This window comes from Lissotriton helveticus, chromosome 6 (assembly GCF_964261635.1).
Source record: "Lissotriton helveticus chromosome 6, aLisHel1.1, whole genome shotgun sequence".
Lineage (NCBI taxonomy): Eukaryota > Metazoa > Chordata > Amphibia > Caudata > Salamandridae > Lissotriton > Lissotriton helveticus.
In genome coordinates this window covers 470,604,969-470,628,040 of record NC_136067.1, presented here as the reverse complement: position 1 = coordinate 470,628,040, position 23,072 = coordinate 470,604,969, and the positions used below count along the sequence as shown (strand labels likewise).

At 42.7% G+C, this 23,072-nt stretch overlaps 1 protein-coding gene across 1 annotated transcript in view; it reads left to right on the top strand.

The window, feature by feature from the left end:
* CSMD1 (CUB and Sushi multiple domains 1) overlaps positions 1 to 23,072 on the top strand; it is a 4,503,734-nt gene that overhangs the window by 2,007,061 nt on the left and 2,473,601 nt on the right. The window contains exon 10 of the mRNA XM_078647516.1: positions 12,195 to 12,316. Within this exon, the coding sequence (XP_078503642.1) occupies positions 12,195 to 12,316 (122 nt within the window). The remainder of the gene's footprint in view (positions 1 to 12,194; positions 12,317 to 23,072) is intronic.

Genomic DNA, 23,072 nt, shown 5'->3' with positions numbered 1-23,072 from the left:
CCTGCTTACTGAGTTAGTAAGTGCAATGGACAGTATTAACCTTTAAAGAAATGGTCAGTATTTCTTTGATATTATCAAACATCCAGCGTGTTTGATCTGCTTTGTGCATATTACATGGAAATTGGCTGAAGCAGCTGCGTGTATTTGGATCAGCAGCGTTTATTTTAAAGGAGCTAGCAGTTTTGTGAATACTCAGCTTTTTGTTTGAAGCACTGGCTGCGCGATCTCTGTGCCACCAACCGTGATGGTACATTGGGAATTAAATAATATGGGTGAGTTCTGCAATGCTGTGGTGGCATTTTCACACAGATTTTGGCATGTTTTTGGTAGTGCAGAATGTATTCAATTGTACTGTTGGGTTTCGCCGTATTTAAATGGGCCGCAAGACTATCATGGATGCATAGCTTGGGTCCACTTACCAGGAGGTAATGTGGCGATTGAAAATGTCCAGGTGGGCTGCCCTGCTTCAAGGTGTTCTTTCCTGCTGCCATCCCCAGTCTTCACTACAAGCACTGAGACACACCATGCTGGAGACAGCAACATGCTTCCCTTGGTGGCGGTCCTTCGTGCTTTGCCCTTGGAGTTGTGGAGTTGCATGACAGTGAAGGAAGAGCATGATTTCCGATATGAGTCAACAACTAGACCGGGGATAAGTCTGTGCACTACTGCCACTAAGGAAACAGGAAGTAGTGTGCTGCGCACGTCAGAGGCATGAGAGGGAGTGAATTTCTGATGTGCCTTCATTTTATCTGCTATTGGCAGATAATGATTTGGAAGCTTGAGCACTCACTTCAGCTAGACAGTGGATTAACACACGCTGAGGTACAGACTTGAACAGGAAACAGGAGAGTAGGGAACACGTATGGTACTTTACAAAACTTAAGTGCTGCTGCTAGGATTGGTTGTGCAGAGGGGCGAATATTTGTTCCATGGCAACTTGGAACAATTTTATGATCCTTATTACTTTCCATCTTAAGTTTGCTAGTGATGCTCTAGTACATAAGCTTCAAATTATCTTGTTATTCTGGTGCCATGTTTATTTGATGCCATTTCCAATTTATTCTTCTGTTGATTCATGTTTGTTTGATTTCTTGTGTCTCATGCTTTTGCAGAGGTTAAATGAGCTGAAGTTATTGCATATGTTGCATTGCATGCCGAGTGCTTGTTTATTGATGCTTACATTGATTTCCTGCCTATGTGTATTATGGGTATCTTTATTTTTAGTCCGCGTTTTTTAATGGTGTGTGGCATTTGTTTTTCTGAATGATTATATAATCTTGAACTCTGGCATGGGGTCATGTGTCTTTCTTTGCTATCTTTTGCGTTTAATAATTGTGTGAGTGTGTGTTGAAGGCTCATGTACCCTAGTACCAGGTTGTAGGGTTATATACCATTATACTGTGTTGTAGAGTTGTGTACCCTAGTACTGTGTTGTAGAGTTGTGCACCCTAGTTCTGCATTGTAGGGTTGTGTACCCTAGTGTTGCATTGTAGGGTTGTGTACCCTAGTGTTGCATTGTAGGGTGCTGTACCCTAGTGCTGCATTGTATGGCCGTGTATCCCAGTGCCCTGTTGTAGGGTTGTGTACCCCAGTGCTGTGTTGTAGAATCAGGTACCCTAGTGCTGTGGTGTAGGGCTGTGTGCCCTAGTGCTGTGTTGTAGGGTCATGTACCCCAGTGCTCCATTGTAGAGTTGTGTACCCTAGTGCTGTGTTGTAGGGTTGTGTACCTCAGTACTGTTTTGTAGGGTTGTGTACCCCAGTGCTGTGTTGTAGGCTCGTGTACCCTAGTGCTGTGTTGTAGGGTCGTGTACCCTAGTGCTGTGTTGTAGGGTTGTGTACCCTAGTACGGTGTTGTAGGGTCGTGTACCCTAGTACAGTGCTGAAGGATTGTGTACCCTTGTACTGTGTTGTAGGGTTGTGTACCCTAGTGCTGTATTGTAGGGTTGTGTACCCTAGTGCAGTATTGTTGGGCCGTGTACCCTAGTACTGTGTTGTAGGGTCATGTACACTAGTACTGTGTTGAAGGGGTGTGTGTCCTGGGTGGTGTGTACATGGCACCCTCTGTTGTGTGTAGAAGGGTGTGTGTTTCACCACATAGCACTACATTGATGTCATTATAAACTTGTAGGACTGCCTCGTTATTCAACCAGTCCTGCATTCCACTCTGTAGTTGTAATTCTAATAATACTACATTGATGTAATTTTAGTCTTGTAGGACTGCCTCTTTATTGTTCTAATCCTGCATTCTACTCCATTGTTGTAATTGTAATGTATCTAATGGCATAGTACTTGCATGTTCTTTACTTTTGTTCTAATTATTTTATTTATTGTTTTCCCTAAGGAAAGGAGATGTGCTGTGACTTGAATTCTCATTATGCATCCTTTCTCTTAGTTCCCTGTTCCCTGTTGCTCAGCCAGTATAGATGTGATGATGTGGAATGCTGGAGTGCCTGGTGAGGTAATGGAATGCTGGAGTGCCTGATGTGGTTGAGAGAATGGAGTGTGAGCTGATCAGCAAGGAGGCTGTTCCTGGTAGGGCTGAACTTCCTATCCACTATTTACCATCTGAATATCCTGTAACAAAGACTTTAATAAACCTACTCTACCACTACCTTTGAACCTTGTTTGTTTTACAATACCTTGAAGTAAGGAGTCTATTTGCTTCTGCACCTTTAGTGAAAACTGCACGAATGCAGTAGGTTTCCAAATGTATGAGCAGACCAGCAGATGTCAGCCAATCAGTAAATGTTGTGACTGATAAGAATGATGACATCATACAAGACACAGCCAACATTCTGGTCTGTGTTGTAATATTTAAGCATATTAGCCTGGAATTGTAGCAAGTTGCATGGCTGAGAGATAAACGGCTACATTGTCCTGACACTGTATCAGTGTGCAAAAACGAATATCTGCTGCTGAGATTATTTTGTATTGGGACTTAATTGCAAAGGAATTTGAACTTAAGCAACAATTCACAGTGACTATTCCTCTTCTTCACAATGTTCTTAAAGATATAAGCTGCACTCAAACTCTAAGAAATATAAACATCTAATAATGCTAGCTAATGTGTTAACACATGATTTGCAATCCAAGATCCATAACAAAGAAATAGTTTGGATTTTACTTTCAAATGAATATCATATCCAACAGCTAATGATGTGGGACTTGTTCAAAGCTAAGGGAGTGTTGTATCATAATATTGGTCGAAATTGTTGTGGTGCATAAGCTTTAGCATACCATGCAGATAAGCATACTACCATAACGCAAGTAGAATCATTTGGGGCAGAGCACATTAATAGCTGCCAGTATTATTGTTATTACTAACAGATATTAATATGCTTTGTTCTGTAAGACAGTTATGTCAGATAGAACATATATGCCGCTTTAGAATAATCTCCAAAACTAGACTCACTATTTTGCCAGGGTGAAGAGGCAGGAAGTTATGCTATGTAAAATAGACGGGTGAAAGGAAAAGACAGCCCTTGATTGACAGGCACGGAACTGAAAAGAACTCTATAAAATGTAGTCAGATGCACATGGAAATACATGCTGATTGCTGGTACATAAGCACAATATACTTAATCATACAGCGGGGTACTTACAAAACTACTGCACAACAGAGGCCAGTACCATTCACTTCGCAGAGCATGGTTCCATACTCAGGATTCAAGAAAGTAACTTGTGATCCTTTCAGACTTTGTGAGTTGATCTTAAAGCCTCTACATCAGTCTCTCGTGTGATACATTCTGGTCTTTTCCATTTCCCATCCTCTATGTGAAGATCAAATGTAGACTTTTGCAACAGTGAATGATATTACTAGCCATCTCTGCCGAGTGGGTGAGAACCCCTCCCAGACTGAAACATTGGGTTTTGAAGCCAGTTTGACATATGTGTAGAGACTTAAATCCTACATTTGAGACAGGACATTATATTTCAGACCAAGTACTGGTACCCATTAGGAAACAAAAACAATATGTACATGAGATCACAGTTGGGATGGCAACACCTCTGACAGCTGCGTGTAAGCCGACTGTACAGAGACTGTAGGGGTCCAATGGCAGCTATAAGGGATTTTGAAATATGTAATTCTGAAATCTGCCAAACTAACCCCCTTGTCATGGGTTTGAAGCTATGAGTTCCATGCCAGCTGGGATTGCCGCTCCCCTCTAGTGGGCTAGCCAGTTTGCTTAGAGCAGGATTCTAATACTAGAATCCCACCTGATATGGCACCTCTAGATTCACCCCGTCCAGATGATTCTGTTATACCGTAAGCAGCTGCTCCTATTCTGTCTCTCACTGAGTGCACCAGCTAGGTTTATGTATGTGAGGAGCATGGTGCAGTCATAACTCAAACTGTAATTCTGGGAAGGTTTTTATCTTTTCATTCCCAGCCATATCTTCCATAATCAGTATCCATGATTCTTGACCTTTCTATTCAACTGAACCATTTGCCTTCAATCAGGAAGCCTGCATTGTATATGAGCAGTGCACCAGCATGAACAATCCTTAGTTTAGACACCCAGATTCCTATGGACATGGGAATCATTCAGAGCATTTTTTTGGGGGTCTAAAATCTGTTAAGGTATTTGTATGTAATTAAATGCAATGCCGGCCCTTGTAAAAAAAATGGGTCGCTAGTTGCGAACGGGAAAGTTTGTCCAGCAAAATAGCAGTCCTTCTTCATGGCAGTCTCTTCCACAGGTCTAGAAGTGCACAGAAGAGTTAGTTAGAGGTACCACCCCCAGAAGTGCTTGTAATTTTCTGCCTCCCTTCACTGGTCCCAGATTGTCTGTAATCACAATAGAATAGTGTTGAACCCCTTTGTGAGAGCTCTCAAGAAGGGCCTTTGGGATGTGCAGGTGTGGTAGGTGACAGCTCCTCTTACTCATTAACTCAGAGTGGTCCATCCTGCCAGCACCAAGCTTCCCTTTGACGCACTGTCTTGGACCAATACTTAAAGATCAACTGCCAGCTACACCTAGTCATAAGACACAGGATCAGGCTGCAGGTACTAAATGGTTACAAAAAGAAAATGCCAACTATCTAAAAGTAAAAGGATCAATTGATGGACAGAATGCTGAACAATGCAAACATACACCCTCAGTCAAAAAGATCTGGGTTTAATCCAATGTTCTTTTGCTCACCACGCCACTCCAGTTTGGACCCAGCCATATGTAAATCAGTCTTGACCCTGTTTCTCATTTGAACAGTCCAGCCCGAGCTGCCAAGCCAGGTCCTCCCTGAATTACGAACAAGCATCCTGGGACCGGTTTCGGGGTATCACCCCTCATCAGGTAGGCTATCTTGAATACAGTGGTGCAGTGAGCACAGGACCCACGTCTGGGCATACCCTTCCCACTTATGGCAACAAAAGCAAAAAGAACAATTGATGGACGAAATGCTGAACAATGCAAACATTCACCTCCAGTGGCAAATATCTATGTTTAATCCATCATTCTTTTTCTCACCATGCCACCCCAGTTTGGACCCAGCCATATGCAAATCAGTCTTGACCCTGTTCCTCATGGTAACAATCCAGCCCGAACTGCCAAGCCAGGTCCTCTCTGGACCAGAAATAAGCCTCCTGGGACTGGTTTCGAGGAATCAACTCTCCTCAGTCAGGCTAGCTTGAATCCAGTTGTTCAATTAACATGGGACTCCTGCCTAGGCATACCTTTCCCACTTTCAATAGCAAAAGGAACAATTGATGGACGGAATGCTGAACCATGCAAACATTCACCCGTACCCACAAAGATCTGCGTTTAATCCATCATTCTTTTGCTCACCATGCCACCCAGCCATATGCAAATCTGTCTTGACCCTGCTCCTCAGGGAAACAGTCCAGCCTGAACTGGGTTTAAACTGGGGTGGCGTGGTGGGCAAAAGAACGATGAACTAAACCCATATCTTTGAGACTGTGGCTAAATGTTTGCATTACTCGGCATTCCATCCATCACTTGCTCTTTTTGCTTTTGTCACCACTGGATTCAAACTAGCCTGTTTGGTGAGGGGTAATGTTCCGAAAACCGGTCCCAAGATGCTTGTTTGCATTGTTCAGCATTCAGTCCATCCCTTTTAACTTACTAAGGGCCAGATGTAGGTCGGTCGGTAACGGCCGAAAATCGGTATTTTCGGCCATTACCGACCGGTATGTACGAATTGGTATGTAGGGGCATATTTTTACAGAATCGGTAAATTTACTGATTCTGTAAAATACCGAATCGGTATATTTACCGATTCGGTAATTCCCAGATGTAGGTGGGACTCTTCTGAGTCCCAAAGGCCCTACAAATTCGGTATTTTAACACACAATCCAATTGGGTGTTAAAATACCGAATTCAGGTGTGCATGCGCTGCGAGGCCTTTAGGTAGTATATGCGCTCTATAAATGCAATTTTTCATTTCATTTCACATGTGTGCATGCACACCTAGCCATGTGACAGACAGACATGCCCTTTGGGCATGTCTGTGTGCCACATGGCGCACATGCCTATTTTTGGGGTGCCAGAGGGTGTCAAAGTGACACCCCCTGCACCCGTGCCAAATTCGGTATTTACCGATTCTGTAATTACAGAATCGGTATTGCCCATTGATTCCTATGGGCTTCAAGGCCCATAGGAATCAATGGGCAATACTGATTCGGTATTTACAGAATCGGTAAATACCGAATCTTAAAGATTCAGTATTTACAGATTCTGTAATACCTACATCTCCCCCCTTCATATTTACCGACTCTTAAATGCCGAATCGGTAAAATTCGGTATTTAAGAGTCGGTAAATATGAATTACCTACATCTGGCCCTAAAAGTGGTATTTTCAGGATTGTAATTAAAAATCAGACTTTACCAGTAAATAGGTCTTTTAAATAAAATTCTATAGACCCCAAACTTGATCTGTCGTTAACCTGCTCCCAATTCGAAGTTACAGCTTCTTAAATTTAATAAGGTAACTACAAAGTTATCCTGCGGCAGAGGTAGAACTTGCAGTAGCGAAAAATTAATTTAGGAGTTTTTCACAACCAGAACATATAAAAATTAACAGTGCATAGCTACCTTTTTCAAATTCATGGCATCCTGCCCTCTGGGCTGTTCGGGGCCTACAATAGTGCTGACTTATTTGTATTAAAATGGAAGATTTAGACCTAGCAAAAGATTTATTTTGCCACAACAAAAGGGCAGTTTAAAACTACACACACAGGCTACAATGGGGGGCCTGAGAAATGTTTACAGTGATAATTAAGTGGGTGTCACGATATGTGCTGCAGGCTCACTAGTAGCATTTAATTTACAGGCCCTGGGTACATGTAGTATGACATTACTAGGGACTCCCAAGTAAATTAAATGTTCCAATTGGGTATAGGCTAAATGTACAATGTTTAAAGGAGAAAGCACAAGCACTCTAGCACTGGGGCAGTGGTAAAGTGCATAGAGTCCTAAAAAATTGTTACCCTCAGCATGGTACAATTAGAAATGGGTTTGGGAATTTCACTCTGGATAAAACTATCTTGAGATGACTTGGTAGGAAGTCTGCTAACAACTGCATATGCTGTAAATTCTCACATTTTATTTTCTGGACCCTCCCTCCAATTTGATATTACACCTATTCAAGTACCATACGTTATGCTCCTTTTTGGCAAGTTTTTCTATCATTGTTCCTGGCCATCTACTCACTTTTCAGTAATCCCTGGGTGCTTTTGGAAAGATGCAATGTCAGAGTGTGTGGGCCTGGTATCTTTGAAGACTGAGCAGAATTGTCTTTCATTGCACTCAATGGTATTGTGATCATGGTTACTTTGTGTTTGTAGCTAGAGGGCACTGGCAGTGATTACAGAGACATGCTCTCATTTGTCATTATCTGAGTTTGGTCTACAGCAAGAGAGATAACAGTGGAATAAAAGATTGGTAAAATGTGATAAATTGTGAAATGATGAAAAAGAACTTCCAAGAGAGTACTAAAGATATACAAAATGTAGGGTAGCAGAAGAAATACATTAATTGGAATTAAGACATGGTAGCATTGATATTAGGCAACACTGGCATTTGGCAGGACCAAGTGTAGAATCCTAAGAAAAACTTTGAACTACTTCACTTATTTTTTGTTGCAAAGTTAACAATGGTGTAAGATGGCTTGTTGCAAAGTAAAAAATGGTGTAAGATGTCCTGCATAGTTTTTTTTGTAACTAAGAATGATCTCAATCTTTCTGCTATTCGTACACTTTTACTACTTAAGTAACTTCCAAACGATCTCATTCTCAACATTTTGTTAAAACAAGTCTTTTCCCCATATCTTTCCTTTTTTCCATAGAAAAATATTAAGTGTATGTGTTTGTGAAAATAATTTCCCTAAACGCATAGCAGCTGCCACTGAAACTACTAGAACCGAAAACATTCTTTCAAATTAAAAGATCGTAAAAGGCTCTTTTGTCCTGTTAATGACAGTGGCGGCTCCTCCGCTAAGGCAGAGGAGCGTCGCCCCACTGCTTATAGCAGTGCAAAGAAGGAGAAATAAAATGATAATGATAACACAATATTATCATTTTAGTTTTCCATGCTGAAGCAGGTGGGGGAAGAGGAAATATATGTACTGAAGTGCTCATGACTCCCGTCATGCACAATTAGCATGTTCCAACCAGAATGTGATGTGCAGCCTGGTGGAGGACATGCACAGGGTCCCACTGTCTGTCTGAGCACTGAACCATGTCACTCACACCAGTCACACCGCTGCATTGCAGCATTGTGATTGGCTAGGGTAGCCTGTTTGTGCTTCCTGTTCCTGGATCAAGCGGACAAGAGACGGGAATGGAGGAGAGTCACCCACCCTCTTTCAGTACCAGCTGTGACTGGTTAATGATGGCGTCTTTTGCTGGAACAAACTCCACTTCTTGGCCGAGCAACTCACCCCTTTTTATTTGGAGCTTTTTATTTTTGAAAGCTACTTGAAGCACTTATGCACGTACTGTGTTTTACCAGAACACAAATATTTGTTTACTTGCATGATTCAATCACCTTAGATGCTTAAACCCTGCATAAATTCTGCTATGTCCGTTTACTAACATCTCATGTTTAACCTCTTTGAAAAACTCGATCAAAGTCATATAGTTAGACTCTTAGAATAACCATAAATTGTATTTCATTTAGGGTATTGTATTTAAGCATCGATCGAATCTGTAGAAGTACAACATATATGTAGTCTGACCGGAACCAGCTGTTCCTTTGTTTACTTCAAATTTTGAACAAAGATCACCAGACACTGTTACTTTGTTTCTCAAATGTATGTATTCATTTACTTCCAAACTGCAGCATGGCTCATACCCACACCATCCAGATTAACAACAGTAAATGTAGCATTAGTTTGAACTTTAGCCAGTATTTGAAGTATAATTGCAATGAGTCAGAAAATAGAAAATGTGATGACTTGCCTGCAGAAAGTTTCTGGTAACTCTAAGGGTTGGATATGACACTTTAATTTTTCTCTTACACCTAGCGGACAATCCAGATAGCAAATCCTACCTTCACTATAGCCAGCTCTGATACTAGTTATCTCATCTTTTGCAGAAGTATGGTGCTGTCTTGCTGAGAGAAATAGTAGAAAATGTAGCAAAGACGATCGTTGTTCATCCAAATATGCTGTAGACATTCAGTGTTTTCATGCTCTACTTGTGAACATCAAAAGGTTGACATTGGCATATTTAATCATTATTTGCAAGGCCTCAATATGTACATAGGCAAACTAACTTTCTCGTCCATCTCTTGTTGATTAGAAATATCATGGTAATATCAAACGTGCAGGGTGATGCACACTTACAACGCAACTTTTACGTCGTAATGCTGTTACAACGCAGCTATTACAACGCAGGAACCATTACATCGGATGCCATTACAACGCATGGCATTACATCGCATATACTGTTACAACGCATACCATTACATCGTAAGTATTGGTAAGTATATACATTTTTTTTATTTTATTTAATATTATATAATTGATTTAATTATTATTAATTATAAATAAAAATAAATAAAAATATTTATTTATGTTTTTAAATATTATAAATTAAATTTATTAATTTAAGTAATTTTTTAAATAAGTATGAATATAGGAGTATATGTTTTGGGGTACTGAGGTATATGTTTTGGGGTGTTTGGGTATTTATAGGTTTTAGGGCAGGGTTTGGGTTTTGGGGTACAGGGGTGTTTTTAGGTTTTAGGGTAGGGTTTGGGTTTTGGGGTACAGGGGTGTTTTTAGGTTTTAGGGCAGGGTTTGGGTTTTGGGGTACAGGGGTGCTTTTAGGTTTTAGGGCAGGGTTTGGGTTTTGGGGTACAGGGGTGTTTTTAGGTTTTAGGGTAGGGTTTGGGTTTTGGGGTACAGGGGTGTTTTTAGGTTTTAGGGTAGGGTTTGGGTTTTGGGGTACAGGGGTGTTTTTAGGTTTTAGGGCAGGGTTTGGGTTTTGGGGTACAGGGGTGTTTTTAGGTTTTAGGGCAGGGTTTGGGTTTTGGGGTACAGGGGTGTTTTTAGGTTTTAGGGCAGGGTTTGGGTTTTGGGGTACAGGGGTGTTTTTAGGTTTTAGGGCAGGGTTTGGGTTTTGGGGTACAGGGGTGTTTTTAGGTTTTAGGGCAGGGTTTGGGTTTTGGGGTACAGGGGTGTTTTTAGGTTTTAGGGCAGGGTTTGGGTTTTGGGGTACAGGGGTGTTTTTAGGTTTTAGGGCAGGGTTTGGGTTTTGGGGTACAGGGGTGTTTTTAGGTTTTAGGGCAGGGTTTGGGTTTTGGGGTACAGGGGTGTTTTTAGGTTTTAGGGCAGGGTTTGGGTTTAGGGATAATTAAATTATATTTACCATTTTAAAATTAATTGAAATATATTTAATAAATTAAATTAATTATTTTACATTAATTACATTTTTTAATTAAATACATTAAATTAAATAAATTAATATTATTAATTTAATTTAACTTCATTATAAAAAATATGTACATTAAACTAATTACTTTTTTTAATTAAATTAAATTAATTACAATTTTTATTATATTTACATTTATTAAATAGATATTATTTTAATTAAATTAAATTAATGACAATTTTTAAATGTCTTTTAATTAAATTATTTAAAAAAAATTAATTACAATAAACTAAATAACATTTTTAAAAAAAAGTCAACTTACCTATACTTACGATGTAATGCCATGCGTTGTAATAGCATCTGCGATGTAATGCCATGCATTGTAATGACATCCGTTGTAATGGATCCCGCGTTGTAAAATCTGCGTTGTAACGGAATGCGTTGTAATACAACGCGTTGTACTGACACCAATCCACGTGCAGGAACAGTACAAAATATAAATGCCCAACTAAAATCAAAGACATTAACTATTGCTCTATGATATCCTGAGAGCTTGGAGTGTAACTCATTTTCTTAAAGGCAATTTACCTTCCATACTGCATTTTATCGAAGTGGATTTGCATAATGCTTATCAGGCAGTTCCATATATGCAAAAATGTGCTCATTGATGTTCCTGAAAATGTAACTTGATACGTTTGCTCAAATTAGCAGATTAATTACACTGAATGCACTCTTAAGATTTTAAACTGAAATAAATGTGCAGATATATTGCGCGTATAATTTGCTGAGTTTCCCTTTATACAGATACACACAGTGCCTAATTTGAAGAAAAAAAATCAGGAACCTAAACCTGTCTCATGTGCCAGCTACTGGCTTTGCAAATATCAAGGTTGCCGAATGCCAGGGATGCCTTACCTTGATCCCACCTCATGCCTCTTTCTTTCATTACTCTGCGCGTTCCGTCTCTTTATCTCACTGTAAGACATTCTTTTTTTTTTAATCCCTGCTTTTCCTTCCTTTTGGTTTCTTACTGTTTTTCTATCTTTCTCTTCCTCCCCTTGTCTGCCTTTGACCCCCTTTTGGATAAAAGTATAAATGATACATTTTAAAAAGATGCTAAAAACTTGATTGTTTTAGAATGTTTTAGCCTACCTGATCAGTACAACGCAGAGATACTCCTTCGGGAGTGAGTCGCCCGCTACATGAAGAAACAGAAATACATAGAATAAAGTGTGACGAAAAATAAGTCAAAATATGCATAGCAGTGCCCACCAGCTGCAAACCTACAGACGCTGGCGTAGAATGTATTTACCAAAATGAAACTAAATTAATGAACTTATACTTTTTTATTCTGTTCCAGCTAGGACATGTGGTTCAAACTTACGTGGACCGAGCGGCACTATTACATCACCAAATTACCCTGTTCAGTATGAAGACAATGCACATTGTGTGTGGGTGATCACAACAACAGACCCAGAAAAGGTATGTCATTTCAAAGCCTTTAATTATATCCTGAGTTATATCTGATCCCATGATACTGCAGACTGACCTCCTAAATTCTGAAGTTTAATCATTCAAATGTCGTTTACTCTATTGCTTATATTTGTCTCAACCGAGTCTCAAACTACATTACCTAAGTGATTGCCATTTTATTGTGGAACTGAAATGCACATCAACACAACGGGGTTAGATGTCTCAGAGTGTTTTTTTGTAGCACAAACTTGGCCCAGGGGCAGTAGAAAACTTTACAATATAACCAAACTATGTTACTCATTTACAAAGTTAGGCACGTGGAGATTAGGTGATTATCCCAGAATACCATAATGTTGAACCGAGACAACCATGGGGGTACGACCCGGTAAGTCGCACAGCTCTGGGCTCTGGCTGTTTCTTACCCCGCAGGCATCCTGATTCCTTTGACCACACTCTCTGCCACCTGAACTGAAAGCTGGAGCACTCTGATGCTGGCTGCTATGTGGGAGGCCGGGTGGCAATATGCTGCTGCTGGGACACTGGGCGGGCCATAGCAGGTCCCAATGGAAGAGACTGGTGTGTACACACCATGGACCGAGCCCTGTTCTTTGTTATCTGGCCAGCCTGTGGTTTTCTGTCCCCACTTAACTACCTCAGGCTGAGAGGATGATCTGGTGTTGCCAAGATTTGTCCCTGGGCAAGCGGTGGGGTACTGCTGCGTCTGGCAGCACCTTGTCGGGGGTATGCCATAGAGGATGATGGAGCTGGGCACTGCTGGCACAGGGACCCAGCAGAGCAACAGTGATCATCGGAGGACATGAGGCTGGGGGTATATCAATAATTTCCCCCGCCAATGCATACGGCGTCTTCCCCCTCTGAGATCCCGACAGAGAACCACAGAGACCACGTTAGGGAGTGGGGCTCCCCTCTGGGACTCCCATCAGACATACCTTGAACTGTGACAGTGGACACCCCCCCACCTTGGTGTATGGCAATTGCGGGCATCCAAGGATTTGTTGTCCTCCTCCTGCATGCATGCCCAACTGAAAGGCCTGGGAGAGAGCCAGCATTACCAGGCAGGGCTTGGTGTACAAATGTGATGGAGCAGGGATGCAGTGTTGACTGTCAAGACCCCCCGAGCACATTGTTAGGCTATATGAGATTGTCCCAGCATCACAGACACCCCCAGGTTTGCAACCCTGAGCTGTTCGAGGGCTGCAGTGGATGCTGTCTCACCTTGGCACCATGGTGAACATTGAGGGCATGAAACATGGGGGCCACAGTGTTCTCCTGATGGTGCAAAAGCGATTCAGGATCCCACGGCGGTGGTACATGGCACTCCCTAACCTGTGGCGCAACAGCATGCCACCCAACTGGAGGACATAATTGAAGTCTATCCTAGATGTGAAATCTACCATGGAGCCCACATTTGATGCAGTGGTGACTAAAGTAGGACTGCTGTGGACACATTATATAAAGCTGGTGGACCAGGTGAAGACCAACGAATTGACATTGTCAGCATTGCGTCCATCAGAGGGAGACATGCAATCACACATCAAAGCCCTCATAGAGTAAACACGATTCCTGAAACTAAAAACTGAGGATGTGCATATAGTAGGTCTAGGTCTTCCAGAATGGGCCAAGGGCCCCAGCAAGGAACTAGATCTTAAAAAGTAGTTTGTGGACACATGACTGGCTGGCAAGTCGTTAATAATCCATAGAATATTATACTTGTTTGCAGCTTTTCCACTCATACTGAAGTGGCCCTTTTTTTTATTGAGTTGCGTTCCTTACTGACAAATGTCATATGGGCTACAGGAAGACATACAGCCTGATTCATCAAGCTAAATTGCACTTGCAAAGGGCAAGATTCTCAGAATCTTACCTTTTGCGAGTGCAATTTTTACATTTGGGATTCATCATCCCAAATGCAAAATTCGCTATTAAAGAATTCGCACATTTGCGAAGAATTGCATTTAAGGAATCTCAATGTGAGATTCCTTAAATGCAATTCATGAATCATTTTAAAATTGCGAAATTGCAATTTTTGGCCGCTATTTACCGAGAGGTCAGACCACGTGGTAAATAGCAAAAACTTAGAAAAATGCATTTAAATGCATTTTTCTAAGTTGCATGTTACACACACACATGTCCTTTGGACATGTGTGTGCGCAACACCAATGTAGATTACATTTCAGGGGTGCTACAGGGTGTCCTTTGGACACCCCTGCACCTTTGAAATCGCATCCTTATTTGCGATTAGCTAATTGCTAATCGCAAATAAGGAATAACTCGCCCATAGGAATGCATGGGGAGTTATTCCTTATTTGCGATTAGCAATTTGCTAATCGCAAATAAGGAACATGTAGGAATCGCAATATTTTTTGCAATTCCTACATGAATCCCGTTTTGCAAGTCCTTAATAGCGATTCCTTATGAATCGCTATTAGGGGCTCGCAAAACGGGAGATTGATGAATCAGGCTGATAGTGTTTGGTTAGCGGACTTCTTTCTCACACAAGTCTAGGGAGGCCTAGCTGTTCCTGGATATGAATTCTACTACACAGCAGCGAAATTACAGTGGCCAATGCGATAGCTAGCGAGGTCTGCTGACCCAGACACTAAGATTATGGCACCACCTAGATGGCTTACTGCTAGGTGCTGGGAATATGGGGAGCCAGGGGAGAGGATGAAAAGCAATATACCACCAACTTGCTGTTCAGGGCAGCTCGCTGGTGCTGGAAAAGTACATACCGGGTGCTCTCAGAAAACCAGTGTTTGTGCCTGAGCTGCTCCTTTGGTCCATACGAGAGAGTGTACATGATACACACCTCTGGACAGAGGCAGATGTCACAGTATGGGGATATCTATTCTGCGACGGAACACAGCAGCCCATTCATGTCCTGCAAAAGACCACTAATCTTGGACCGTGGGCCTTCCTGCTCCATGCAGCGATGAGCGACCTACTCCGTGAGAGATGTGGCAAGAGAAACGCAGAACCGGTAGTCCCAAACCCATCATAAGTCTTAGTCGCCCATGGTCTCTGAAAGCATACCATCTCTGCATTATGCTGTACTCCTTAACAGCACTGCTGCTTTACACTGCACAACCACTGAGACATCATAAGGACTGGTAGGAGCTAGTACTGAGCATGGATTTAACGGATTATCGTATCAACAATGGGAGGGATGATGAGCGATGGTCAAAGGGTTCTCCAGGAATGCCAGAATGAGATATGTTCATTTCATTACCTACATTATGCATATTGATTCCCCCCCATAGAATAGGTCGTATATTTCTGGGAGCTGACACTTGCCCCAGATGTGGCGAGTAGGATGTCGACTTGCTGCATATGGAATGGCATTGTGCAGTTATGATGGTATTTTTTAATGCAATACTGAAATACATCACTGATTTCGGGCCTGGAGATGTCTACCCTCACGAAAAAACATACACCTGTCACACTTTACTGGCCTGGCATTGATGCTTGCTAAGTGATGCATTACAATGTTATAGAAGGCCCCAAGATAACCAACACTAGGAGACTGGGCGACAGATTTACAGAAATGGGCCTAAGCCTAGGTTGATGTGATGTCAGGTCCCCATGGTCGGGTGTAGGGGGGAGGGGGGGCAGAGGCGTGCAATAATGCATAATTACTTTGAAAAAATAGGACCTAGATCAGACGAGCGCCCTCGTTGAGAAGCAGCCACATTGTAGTGGCGGATTTTGTCCGGGAATTGATACGAAAGAAGGGTGGGGCTCGGATGGGAGATCGTGTATGAGGGGGATGTGCCACCAAGCCTGCCGCGGACACCTCCGTACCTCATACTCACACTTAATTGTCACCTCCAATAGGTCTGCTACTCCTACAACACAGTGCGCTCAATGGGATTTTGTTTCTGTTAGACTTAAGGCAGTGCCGTCGTTGGTCCACGGATGCCAACAACGTCAGCACGATTGTCGTTACTTTTATATAAACTGCCATTGTCACCTGGAACCGTAAAGGGAGGGCATTGCATACAGTTGTTAATTAGTGGTACTGATGCATTGTATACAGATGTCTAATGAAAATAAATAAAGAACTATGGCAACAAAAAGAATGTTTAGCGGAGGCCAGGAGTCAAACACGGTTCCCCCATATTCCAAATAGGCAGAAGCCCTAGTCACTGGGCCCCAACTGCAGGCCTGCTTGCCCACCTGAACCTTCACTGAAGCGAACCATCAATAATGGTCAGAGTTATGCAACAAGGATTACTTCATATTGTGTGCAAAGAGAGTAGAAGTCCAATGTTACTCGAGTCAAAAAGAAGCTATGAATCCTTCTACCAAAGAATGGCCGCATGTTTGGCTGAATAAATAGTTCGAGGACTCAGACACAGAAACTAACTTCTTAGTAAATAGTTTCTTAGAGCTTACTACATTACAGGTGTAATTTTAAAGTAGCATGAATGTTTACGAAGCAATTCCTGTAGGCAGCTGTTAGGCCCATTAAAAAAAGGAATGCTGCACTGGCCACCTGCTGATTTGAAATACAGAAATGGTGTAGTTGTATAATAATATTATTTCATAAATGACCCTTTGTATGACCGAACTGCAAATAAAAATCAGGCCTAGCAAAATTGTTCAATCCAGCCCCACATTTTGTTTCGCGAGACAGCATAGTGTATAAGCTTGTCTTTGGTTTTTATGTGATGGGAGCTTTCAGGCCGAAAGAAGTAATGTTTTGGCAACATAAACATTTATTTAAACGTAATTTTAAATGCCATGACTAAGTCCGGCATAAACATTTAAGTATTTGAAATGTTTAACATAACAATACAAGACAAAGGTAATTTGGGCAAAGCACATGCCGAGATAGAATGTCACGGACAGCACACGTGCAACTCCTGAATTAGACGACCTTTTTCACAATGACGCCACACACTATCTATCATAGTAAAAGCATTTGTAAAAAAAAAATACTTGTATCAGCTCTCTGCATTGAAGTCAGCGACAGGATTGCTTAAATATGCTTTGCACTTCAGGGATAAGTGCCAGACAAAAGGGAAATGTGTTACAGCTGTTAATGCAGGATAAAAATGCTTTTATCATGACACAGAAAGGTTAGAACAAACGGTTTATCCTGGATCAGAAGTGAATCAAATGTATTGGATTAAACTGGTTCTGCACAAAGTCTAGAAGAATAATATCAATCGAAAAAATGGATCCACTTAACAACACAGAGGCAAGATCACTTAAGATTCTAAAAATGCATTACTTTCAGGACTATATTGAACCCTAACAAGTCTAACCATATAACCTAATAATATCAGAAGCTAATTCTTTTTACTTCTAAAATACAGGGTCAATAGAAATAAGATGAAGGCAAATTATACTGCCCATTGTTATCTAGAAGGAAAAAGGACATAAGTGATTACTAATAAAGAAATATGAAATTTGATAATGGCCCTGAAAATGTAAGCCATCCTAGCAAGTGCACAAAAAATAGAAGAGGAACTCAGGAGGCATCAAGGAACAAGGTAATGGCAAAGAAAGACAGTTTAGCCTTTCCTGGGAAGAATGTACAAACTTCGAACCCGGTGCTTAATAAACCAGTTCGATAAGCTAAGGAAAAACACAGAATGTGCAAATCTACAGGGCTCACGAAAACTAAAATATGTTTCTAAACAGTCTATCCACAAGGGTCGCATTAGAAACACCCATATGTCCAGGGCCGGAAGGGAGGGGCCCGGCTTTGCATCCCTGTGGGCCGAATTTGTTACAGGTGGCCAGTTTTGCAGCAGTTCTGCAATAATGGCCCCCTGTAACAAAAGCGTCAGCTGGAGTTGTGCTTCCCACCCGCCCCCAACCCTTCGGGGCCCAGTCAAGCTGATTTCCAGGGCTGGGTTCAGTTCACAGCCCGGCCGTGCATATGTCCTTCCTTGCTTACAATTTAACCTTTCTTTTTCAAAATGCTTGCTTTCCCCGGGTAAATCATGCGGAACTGTTGGGAATGTAAGTTGAACTTGAAAAAAGATCAAGAATATCCCTGAGGACTAGGTGACATATTCCCATTATATTATTTCTCCTCATGTGGTTTAGAACATGTCCTATCTGTCTTCTTTCCTGCTTTTTGCCTTACTGACTCTAGGCAATGGGACTTCTAGTTTGTAAGTATGAGAACATTAAATATTAATTGGGGTGGATGGTGGGCCACCACAAGAAATAGGGTCACTTTCTTGCTAGGTGCAGTTAAAGGTTTCAGCCATTGAAACCTGATCTCTATGAAGCTATGGCATAGAGCAGACAGGCTTAACTTAAGAAAATGTGTAAAGCATTTATAAGTGCCAAAACAGTTAAAAAGTTGAAGACACAATGCACTAAAAACCCTAATCCAATTAAGAAAAATAAAGAATAATGTAATGAATAAAATTACCCCAAAAAAATCCAATTGTAAGAACCCGAAATATGATTTTCAACACGTTTTAATGAAAAATTGCACCAAAAAGTGCAAGGCAACAATACTGGAACCTAGGCACAATTTTAGGCTGACTGTGATGAAGTGCAGGTGGGATACACCGATCTGGTTTAGCTAGTTCATTGATTTTATGTTTGAACTTAATTTGGGTTGTTGGATGAATGGGGGATGGGCACTGTTGAAGCAAGAGCCTCAATTTCTGTCAGGATGAACCACAAAAGTTAATTAAACATCAGGGTGTTGGGGTAGCAGGAGATTGGCGCTCATACAGGTAACCTGGTCAAGTGTGACTATTTGGATTTTTAGAAATTGTTTGTGATGCTGCCAGGTCAGGGGAAGACCCAAAACCCCTGAAACAAAAGACAGAGCTAGAAGCCCTTTCTTAAAACAAATGAACAGATTCCTGGGCTTCATGAGAAATCCTCCGTTTAAACATTCAGGTCTCTATAGGGTTTCCACTGTAAATAGGGTGTAATTGTAGCCACCTTACAATAGTTTGAGTCACAAATCAATCACATGTTGATACTACTATTGATGTATTTTCTCACGCCACATTGTTTCTCAGCCCTGAAGAGTCACAGGCACTGACCTGTTGACGAAACACGTGTCGGCTGGCGTTGTTTTTTCACATGAAAATCATCAATTAAGAAAACTACCGGTGTCGACCACTTCATTATACGCAATATGTATTAATCTTTGATCATTTATGTGTGCCCAGGACTCTGTTCATTTGAACCACAAAAGTGACTAAATTAACCTGTACTTAACCCTTGTTAGCTTGGCATAAAAAAGTCAGGCTTACCTTAAAGGCAATGTATAAAGTATTTATGCAGCACACAACCAGGAATAAAGTCAAAATACAACACAAAAAACCCAGACCAAATTAGTAAAATTAAATCAATTATTGCACACTGTTAGAACCTGGGTCTCTAGTTGGCCGGGGTATGCACCCTAGTTCAAGTAGGGGTCACCGCTTCCGACAGGGTAGCCTGCAGGCCCGGACTGGCCGTAGCGGGCACCGGGTAATCCCCCAGTGCGCCGCATGGGTGGGGGGCCGGTTTGGGGACACTGGGGGCCGTGTTGTTGTTGCATAGCTGCAAAATCGTCCCTGTAACAAAATCGGCAAAAAAAACGGCGCTTGCAAAGAGCTCGGCAGCACCCACAACCCCCAGGGGGGGAGGGGGCCGGCCGAGCACTTTGCCAGGGCCGGTTTTGGTTCCCAGTCCGGCCCTGGTAGCCTGGCGCAGAGCAGGAAGGCTTAACTTCAGAGGCAATGTGTAAAGTATTTGTGCAACACGCAGTTACAGTAACACAGTAAAAGCACTCACAAATGTACACCACACTCATTTGGTATAATAATAAAATTACTTTTATCTAAAAATTATGCAAAATAGAAGCACCAACAGTCCATTATATACACGTTAACCTCTCAGTAGAAATATCTCTTAAGCTTGGCTGTTGCAAGGGCAACCTGAAAAAGGCGGTATCCCTTCAGGTGGAATGCCCTAGGGTAAAACAATCCTTTATTTGTGAAAGGTTCCTGCACTATTGACGAATTAGGAATGGAAGTCTCTTTGAAAGAACAGTATTTCACCTTCAGGGCGAAGCAGTGCTGGAAAAGTGTCTGGGTTTCCACTAGGGACAATACGGTAGTGCTGAGATCTAGGAATGGGGGCCAGCTGGTGAGTAAATCCCACCAATCCCTGGCCCACAATCCGGGTCGGGTCAATCAGCCCGCAAATGCGGTACATGCCCCAACAGTCCCCCGGAGGCCTGCAACTGGTGGGACACAATCCTGAGTGCCCGATAACAAAGGGGCAGTCAGTAGGTCATTCAGCACAGTCCCCGGGTTGTTTGTTAGTCACGTAAGTTAAGGCAGTCCCGAGCTGCCCACCGTTGCCAACAAATGCCCTAAGTGAAGCAGTTCACTCGGACCCGCCAATCAGACAGGGGATCAGCCGGTAAGTTTGTGCAATCCCCGGCCCGGAGCCCTCCTGGACTCGCACTCCCCTCAGCAGTTCAGCGCGCAGCGTTACCTTTGCTCTGGGGCACTCGGACCTTGGTGCAGCTGCACGGAAGCAGAGCGGAAAAGCCCTCCCGATGCCACCCTGTTTGTAGCACCGCCTTACTCTGTGACGAGCCTCTCGTTGCAGGGCAGCCCCAGTGGCAGCACCAAGCGGGGCAGCACGTGGGATTCCAGAATCTCCCGGGCCAGCGGCGATTTCAGCAGCGGTTGTGGTGCGCCTGAACTCGGACCCACAGCAGTGATATCAGGAGGCAATTTAAGTGGCGAGCCTCTCACGCCAGGAAAATGACAAACCAGTAGTAGTTTGGATGCACTTCCCCACGACCCGTGGTGTCAAATTTAAATGTGCAGTTCTTCCTTCGACAGTTGCCGGTCACAGGTACACAGAGCTCCTTTGTACAGCACTTCTCAGTTCCAATAAAGCCCCCACAGCGCAACCAGGTCCCAGAGAAGCGGCGGTGCTTCCAGCTGTGCAGCGCTTCGCTTCTCAGCGCTATCCAGCACGCTCAGGTCCCAGGGAGATGGTGATGATTTAGTCTAACAACGTTTCCTCCTCACAGCACCTCACAGTTCAATTAGGGTCCCTAGGCGGCAGCGGTGACCTCCAGCGCGGCAGGGTGACTCATGGAAAGCTGACAGTTGCTATTGTCCTTTTGAATGTTGTGGAGACACTCCTGGGATGTTATTTCCAGTCTCCTCTTGGCTGGGCCAGATCAGCAGGCAGTAGGGCAGCTCAATCACCACAGGGCAGCAGTTCCTAGGAACAGTCAGCTCCAGCAGAGTGGCAATCCTCCTAGCGCAGCAGTCTGTACTCCAGCAGAGTTTCTTCTTAGTCCAGGGTGTAACAAAGAAGTGAGGCAAGGACCCTCCCTTATATATCTTCAAGTCTAGGGGCTAGAACATGGTAGAAGTCTCTGGAAGGGTCTGGGGGCAGGGGCTTCTGGAAGAGTCCAGGGAGTTCTGGTATGTTCCCTGCTTTCCCTGACCTGGCTGTCACAGTGACGAGAGACAGACCGTTAAGGCTACAGTGGGCAGCCCATCACAGCCCATCCCAGGGGAGAAGGTGTGAATCACCACTCCCACCACCCAACCCAGGCTGCTATCAGTATGCAGAGGGGAGGGGGGAGTCTACAGTGCCCAGGCTAATAGTAGATAGGAAAGGGTCCACTTTCTAAAAGTGGGATCCCTAGCGTAGTAGTGCCCAAACCCCATATATCATTGGATAGGGTTCCCCGCCCAAAGTCCAACAAGACCAAACATGACAGACTTATTAGGTCCCTGTCAGAAATTATCCTATAAGGGGGGTCCCAATGTTAGCCTATGGGGTGTTAAGCCCTACCGCAGTAGCAGGGGCTTGTGGCAGATATGCCAACGTCACAAGGTTTTAGGGGAGAGCACCTGCACCTCAGCACTGTTTAGCAGTGGTGAGGTGCCCAGAGTCCTAAGTCCAACAAAAAGGTACAGTGAAAATGGGAGGCGCAAGGGTAAAAAGGTAGGGGAAGACCCCCCTAAGGCTGACAGGGCCAACACACACTATAACAATATAAATCAAAAATTGTGAATCCCTTCTCCCATTAAGGAGACCAAGTGTGCCCATCCAGTGTATGGCTAAGTAAATGAGCAACCCCCCCTCTGTGGTCACACTAAACCTGTGGGGCAGCATTTCTCCCTGATCAGGTGTCAGCTAACTTTCGGCTGTGACAGGATAGATCCTGAGCACAGCCTGCTAGATGAACAGCAACACCTTTGTAGCTGAAGCTAATTAGCCCCAGAGGCTTTAGGTAGGGAAAAGATAACTTTCTAAAACTACAGTTTCCTTAATGTTTATGAAAAATATGACTTTAACCAGTTAATTGTGTTTCTAATAAATATTACCACAGGTCTTTACTAAAGGAAGGCAGCATTAATACATTTAATAGGCATCCGTTTGTCTCTCCATGGAACACCCAGCTTTGCTAGCCTGAAAATATCTTTTAGTCCATTATCACTGGAAGGACATGTTTAAAATTAACTTTCAAAATACACAAAGACTGACTGCTCCTAAGACAGAGGGATACATGTACAGAGAGCCAGGTACTTCACTATTTTAGGACTAAGGACCATGCTCACCCATCTTACGTTTAACCCAATTTTTGGGGAACATATTAAAAACTAACACATCAACCCAGTATCTAATTTTAATACAAGCACAGTTATCCCTCTTCACTTTCCACTCACACCAAAAGCCATTCTGAGTAGGTAGACATAAATTCATACTTTATTCATAAAAAGACATAATCCCC